The sequence below is a fragment of the Uloborus diversus genome, unplaced genomic scaffold, assembly GCF_026930045.1.
Source record: "Uloborus diversus isolate 005 unplaced genomic scaffold, Udiv.v.3.1 scaffold_1092, whole genome shotgun sequence".
Classification (NCBI taxonomy): domain Eukaryota; kingdom Metazoa; phylum Arthropoda; class Arachnida; order Araneae; family Uloboridae; genus Uloborus; species Uloborus diversus.
Genome location: NW_026557757.1, coordinates 1 through 7434, shown reverse-complemented (window position 1 = coordinate 7434; position 7434 = coordinate 1). Strand labels below are relative to the sequence as shown.

At 44.4% G+C, this 7434-nt stretch overlaps 1 protein-coding gene across 1 annotated transcript; it reads left to right on the top strand.

Moving 5' to 3' along the window:
• The first annotated feature begins 6652 nt into the window (after positions 1–6652).
• Positions 6653–7327, top strand: LOC129232113 (uncharacterized). The gene has a single exon (XM_054866352.1). It carries the CDS (start codon positions 6653–6655, stop codon positions 7325–7327), a length of 675 nt encoding a protein of 224 aa, XP_054722327.1.
• The last annotated feature ends 107 nt before the right edge of the window (positions 7328–7434 follow it).

The window sequence follows — 7434 nt, the reverse complement described above, 5'->3', positions numbered from 1 at the left end:
AGACTTGTTCTCTCCTGGTGATATTTAATGATTTAAAACCTCTAGTGGAGGGCTGGATCGAATGCAATTTATTATGGATTTCTGAATTCCACGTCCCCTGCCAATACGTGTTGAGGCTTACAACGACGGCGTTTTTGATGTCATCGAAAGGGACACTATTATCGACCAGGATACTTGCAGCTCTGGCAGCTGAGTCGGCTGCCTCATTGTCTGCAATGCCTACATGACCAGGGATCCAACAAAAAAGAACACGAAAATTATTTTGCATAAGGTTTTTGTATAAAAGATATGACTGGATGACTACAGGATGGCTGTTATTATTGCAATGAGTGATGGCTTCCACTGAACTCTTTGAGTCAGTGAATATCACCCACTTTCTATGAACAGATTGGGCTATTGATTCTAGAGATGAAAATATAGCTTTTATTTCTGCAGTAAATACAGAGCAAGATGTGTTTAATTTTTCTGCCGTAACTTGATCATTAATTATTGTGGAAAAGCCGACGTGATCGTTTGCTTTTGATCCGTCAGTGAAAATGTGTTTGTAACCAGAATACTTGCTTTTGATCTCATGAAAGACTTGTTGATAAACTGTATTAGCGGTAGTTTGTTTTGGGAATTTTGAGAAATCATTGATTATAGAAGGTATGACTTCGCACCATGGTTCAATTAGTTTTATTGTGTTAAAGGTTTTGAAATCCGGTAGCTGCAGGTCTGAGAGTACCCGACGCATTCGGATCCCAAATGTTGGGGTCATCGAAGGCCGGTGTAGAAATAAAGCAACATTAGATGGATTAAAAATGAGGAGATGTAGTGGGTGATTGGTGCAGGGTTTTGTTTTGAAGTAAAAATTTAAAGAAAGTTTGAGGCGTCTATTGTTTAGGGTTTGTTCGTGTGCAAGGATATGAAGACTGTTGATAGGCGAAGTTCGAAACGCTCCTGTGCAGATGCGCAGTGCCTGATTATGTATTGGATCCAGACTTTTCAGATATGTTTTTGCAGCGGAGCCATAAATTTGACATCCATAATCAAGTTTTGAGCGTATCAGAGCCCTGTATATTCTTAACAGAGACTCTGTATCAGCACCCCAAGAAGTATTCGCTAAGACTTTAAGGATATTTAATTTTAATGAACATTTCTTTTTTAACTCTTGTATGTGCGGTATAAATTTTAGTTTATTATCAAGGATGAGACCAAGGAATTTTCCTTGATCTTTTACAGCTATTGGTTGATTATTGAGGAGAAGATTGGGATCAGGGTGAAGTCCTCTTTTACGGCAGAAGTGGATACAGAATGTTTTTTGAGCAGAGAAAGTGAACCCATTTTCTTCCGCCCATTGGGTTACTTTATTGATTGCAATTTGAAGTTGTCTTTCAACGATACTCATGCTCGTTGATGAGAAAGAAATTTGAAAATCATCCACGAACATGGTACCTTTTACGGCGGGGGGCAATTCGTCAATTAAGCTATTGATTGCTATAATGAATAGAGTTACACTTAGTACACTCCCCTGGGGTACTCCTTCTTCTTGAATGAAGGTATCCGACAGAACAGACTTGACGCGTACACGAAAAGAACGATGTTTCAGAAAATTGGAGAGAAAGATGGGTAAATTACCTCGCAACCCATACTCATAAAGGGTTTTGAGGATCCCATACCTCCAGGTACGGTCGTATGCTTTTTCAATATCGAAAAATACGCTCACAAGATGTTTTCGTTTAAGAAATGCTTCTCTTACTGATGTTCCGAGAAGCATTAGATTGTCTATTGTGCATCTGCCACGCCTAAACCCACTTTGATATGAGGATATGAGATGGTGTGACTCCAGAATGTGCATCAATCTGGCGTTTACCATCCGTTCCATGACTTTACATAGGACACTGGTGAGAGCTATACCATTTGAAGTTGTCTTTCAATGATACTCATGCTCGATGAAGAGAAAGATATTTGAAAGTCATCAACGAACATGGTACCTTTGACAGCGGGAGGCAGTTGATCGATTAAGCTGTTGATTGCAATTACAAAAAGAGTTACGCTTAGTACGCTTCCCTGGGGAACTCCTTCTTCTTGAATAAATGCATCTGAAAGAACAGACTTGACACGTACGCGAAAAATTCGGTCTCTTAGAAAATTAGAGAGAAAGATGGGTAGATTACCTCGTAACCCATACTCGTGAAGGGTTTTGAGGATCCCATATCTCCAGGTACGGTCATATGCTTTTTCAATGTCAAAAAATACGCTCACGAGATGTTTTCGTTTGAGAAATGCTTCTCTTATTGATGTTTCGAGAAGCAATAGGTTGTCTATTGTGCATCTACCACGCCTAAACCCACTTTGATATGGAGATAGCAGATGATGCGACTCCAAAATGTATATCAGCCTGGAGTTGACCATCCGTTCCATTATTTTACATAGGCAGCTAGTGAGAGCTATAGGTCTATAGCTCTCAGGTTTTTCAGATGGTTTATTGGGCTTAAGGATAGGAATTACTGTTGCTTGACACCAGGATTTTGGGAATCTGTGTTCCGAATAAATTCTATTGAAAAGATGCAGAATATGTTCTAAAGAGGACCTGCTTGGATGTTTTAACATACTATTGTGAATTTCATCTGGACCTGGTGATGTGTTTTTTGATTTTTGTAAGGCAGCATTCAGTTCTTGAAGGGTGAATTTTGTGTTGTAATGATTAAAAATGTTTGAATTAAAATCTAGAACTTTTTGTTCTTTGCGTGATTTGATGGTTAAAAATTTTGAGCAATAGTTATTTGCACTGGAGACTTCTGCCAAATAAGTCCCCATGCAGTCAGCCACCTCTTTGTGATCGGATAAAATACGACCGTTATTCTCCAGAATGGGTGCACAAGATATATTGTAGTTGCCAACGATTTTTTTTATTTTACCCCATACGGTCTTTGATGGGGTGGACGTCGTGATTGTGCTGACATAGGTCTGCCACGAGTCCCGCTGGCTCTTCCGTCGAATCCTTCGAGCTTCAGCACGAGCTCGTTTAAGTGCCACGAGATTTTGTGTGGTTGGATAACGACGAAACGTATTCCATGCCTTTTTTGCTTCTTATGAGCCTCCTGACAATAGAGGTTCCACCAAGGCTTAGGAAACTTGATCCTGCCTTTAGTGGTTTTTGGTATGGCAGCGTTAGCTGCGTTTAGGATAATGTCGGTTACTCGCTTTACCGCTACATCGATATCAATATCAGTTACGTCTTCTGATTTAATTTCTGCCAACTGGGTAAATTCTGCTCAATCAGCTCGATCAATGCGAAGTCGAGCTTGCTGATGCTGCTGATGGCCGCAGCGTCCAGTAGAGGTTATCCTGATCGGAAAGTGGCCACTGGAGTAGAGACCACCCTCCACCTGAAAATCCCAACGTGGCAGAAAAGAAAGTGAGCATATTACGAGATCGATGGCATGGTAAGATTGGGTAGAAAGATGAAAATAAGTGTTTTCACCGTTATTAAGGATGCAAAGATCATTGTCTTCAATAAAATTTTCTATTGTTAAACCTCTACTGTTGGAGTCTGGACTCCCCCAGAGAGGATTATGGCCATTGAAATCCCCCAGGATGACAAATGGGGGAGGAAGTTGATCAACCAGTGTCGACAACTCCACGCTTCTTAAGTCATAAGAAGGTGGGATATATACAGAACAAACTGTGAACAGCGAGTGAAGGTGAACGCGCGCAGCTACTGCTTGCAGGGATGTGTTGATATTGAGTTGGCTAGATGCATAATCATTGTTGATCAGCAATGCCACTCCTCCACAACGACGGTCTCCTGACAAGCAGTCCTTGCGGTATATGTCAAAACCTTTCAACCTCGGTCTATCAGAAGGGGACAGAAAAGTTTCTTGTAGACAGAGTATGGCCGGTTTGTGATATTCGACAAGATCTTTGATGTCTGTGACATTATGCGAGTAACTCTGACAATTCCAAGAAAGAATGCTCAGCGCCATGAAGAGAAAAGGAAGGAGAAACGGCCAGAAGAAGAAAAAGCAGCTCATGAAGGAGGATGGTCCGTCCACCCTTCATCGTCGGATGGCGGAAGATCTTCAAAATCTACATCCTCGTCCTCCTCCTGGGGAGGAGGTTGTTGGAATTTTTCAATTTGGGACTTGGTTAATTTTACTTTCTTACTAGAGAGTAAAAAGTCCTCTTTTTTAAAATTATAAAGTTTTGGGGGTCTCTGTTTAGAGGCTACCCCGATTTTTTCGCGCGTTTGAATATTCTTCTTTTTTTCACTAAGTGTTTTAAAATTCTGTGTGAGTGGTTTCTTTTCATTAACAGTAACAGATACAGTATTTGTTTTTTTTATTTGTTGTTAAATTTGATTAGTTTCCTTAAAAGAAGATTTGGGGCTATAATTTTGTTTATTTGATTTGGTTGTGTTTACAGTTTTGGCATTAGTAGAAGCATCTGTTTGGGTATCTGTTTGTGTGCATACAGACTTCAGTACCTTTTTAACGGCTGAAGCATATGAAACACCTGTTGTTGGTGTGCGGGATTCAACTAGTTTTCTTGCATCTGGATAAGATATTTTTTGTGTTGTTTTAATTATCTGAATTTCTTTTTCTGTGAGCCATTTTGAGCATGATCTGGAGTATGAAGGATGGTCCCCTTTGCAGTTTGCGCATTTGTAGGTCTTGTTACATGTATTACTGTCGTGTCCGGGCTCTGCGCACCTGGCACAGGTGTCAGTACCACGGCACGCAAACTTCGAATGTCCAAACCGCTGGCATTTGAAACAACGGAGCGGATTTGGAATATAGGGGCGAACTGGGCAAGAGAGATAGCCGGCTTTAACACGTTGCGGGAGGACAGGTGTATTGAATGTCAGAATGACATGTTTGGTGTTTATTATTTCGCCGTTCCGTTGTATGGTGATCCTTTTGACTGAATGTACGTTTTGATCCTTCATTCCCTCCAAGATTTCCTCCTCGGGTGTAAAGAGAAGGTCAGGTTCGGAAATTATTCCCCGTGAAAAATTAAGAGTTTTATGTTCTGAAGTTGTAACAAGATATGAACCAATTTGTGTGATTGCCATTATAGATTTAATTTGTTTTGTATCTTTAATTTCAACTAGAAGTTCACCGCAGCGTAGTTTTTTAACAGATTGATATTCTCCTATTAAATGAGTGAGCGCTTTATTTATCAAAAAGGGGGAAACTTTGCTTAAATTGAGGTTTGGATCGTTTCGTTTAATAAGAAAAAACTTAGCTGTGCTCGACAATACGTTCTGACGCTCCCCGCAGGGGGGAGAAGGGTTATTTATATTATCATCCATAAATAAACCTGGGAACTAGGGGGGAAAGTGGGGTCTAGCCCTTGTGTAGCCCCCCTACACAGAGGTTAGGCTGCGTACGACAGGGTTCGCCTGCTATCCCTGAAGACTCCCGTTTGAAGCACCGACTACCCCCCGGTACCACGCAGCCATCGGCACGGTTGACACACCTTGGCTTAGGGGTTTTCGTCCGAATTTGGTAAGTGTGATGAGGGAAGGAAGGGAAAAAAATCCCCTCCCGCCGATATTCTGTTTGAGCAACTGGGGGTTCACGACTCCTCCCAAGAGCTCGCCCCGAACTCACCACACCGCAAGCCCCCCCACCACGACAAGGTAAGCGGACACGGGGGGGAACGCCTGCCTGGGCTTTAGACGCATCCCCGATGCCTAGAAGTCATCAACTGCCATCTTGCTCCCAAAATCCGGAGACCCGTCAGTACTGTCTAATTGGAGGCCAATCTCACTCTGCTGCACCATATACAAGCTATTCACTAAGTGTATTGCAAAGCGGCTAGCAGAGTGGACGGAGAGGCATGGTGCCCTTTCAATCACTCAAAAAGGTTTCACAGCATATGAAGGGATCATCGAACACAATTTCGTCCTCCAATGCCGAATAGAAAGAGCTCGGAAAAACAACGAGGAAGCATGCATCGCATGGATAGATGTGGCGAACGCCTTCGGCTCAGTGCCCCACGCTGCAATCAATGCTGCAGTCGAAGCTGCCGGAGCCAGAGGAGCCTGGTGCGACCTCATCACCGATCTGTACAGCGGAACCACTACCAATTTTATAACTAGCACAGGCTTCACCTCCCCCATCCCTATCGCCGCAGGTGTGAAGCAAGGATGCTCGCTGAGTGGAGCTCTGTTTAACCTCGCTCTTGACCCAGCACTCCGGAGAATCCAGGGAGATAGCGTCGACCACAAGGTGCTAGCTTTCGCCGACGACGCGGTACTCCTAGCCGCCACCCCTGAGGAACTCCAATCCCAGCTTGACAGCTTCCAGGAAGACGTCGCCAAAATTGGGCTTGTCCTCAACCGCAGAAAATGTGCGATCCTACACATCTCGGGCCGAACTCCCATTGGCACCAGACCAGCAGTCTTCAATCTTGACAACGAACCGCTGTCTTACCTCAAGGAGGGGGAAGAATACAGATTTCTTGGGAAACCCGTCGGCTTCAACCTTCTCTCCAACTACGCAGACCTGAAGGCAGTCTAGAAGCGGGGGTGAAAATTATGTCCTCGAAGCTCGCACCCTGGCAACGCCTAGACGCACTCAAGTCATTCTTCATGCCTTCCCTTCAGTTCTTCATGCGCACAGCACAATTCCAAAAAGGAGACTGTAGGAAGGTTGACGGCTTCATGAGGAAGCTTGTCAAGAAGACACTCAACCTGCCTGAGTCAGCAGCCAATGAATACCTTTACGGAAGCACGCAAGCTGGCTGCTGCGCCATCCCGATGACCGCGGACGACTCAGACACATTCCTGGTAGACACCGCATTCAAGCTGCTCTCCTCCCGAGACCCTGCAACAGCGGACCTGGCCAGGAACCACCTCTCCCACACGATCAGCAGGCGCATCCAACGTACCCCTTCAAGCACCGAAGTTAACGAGTACTTGTCTGGCGGAATGGAGGGAGACCTCGAGACTTCTCCCAATGAGCTTCGAAACACCTGGACCCTAGCGAGACAAGCCTCGAGACGTCTTGGGATCAGGTGGGAAATCTTCCCCGACAACGCAACCATCCACATAGACGATGCCAGCATCTCCTCCTTCAACAAAAGCAAAGTCGTCCACACCATCCGGGAGAAACGAAGAGGCTTGAAAGCCCAAACACGCATCGCCAAACGGAGCCAAAGGAAGGCAATGGAGTGCGTTGCCGCATCTCGCAGCAGCTCGCACTTCCTCTTCTCCGGAGAATATACCCAGTTTGCCGACTGGAGGTTTATCCACAGGGCGCGACTTAACCTCCTCCCTCTAAATGGAAGCAAGCCATGGAGAACGGGCCAAAACACCAGCTGCCGAACATGCGTCTGACCTAAGGAAACAATCGCACACGTCCTCAACTGCTGCATGAGACACAGTAGAGCATCACAAAATCGCCACAATGCCATACTCAAACGAGTCGAAGCAGCCGCGAGGTA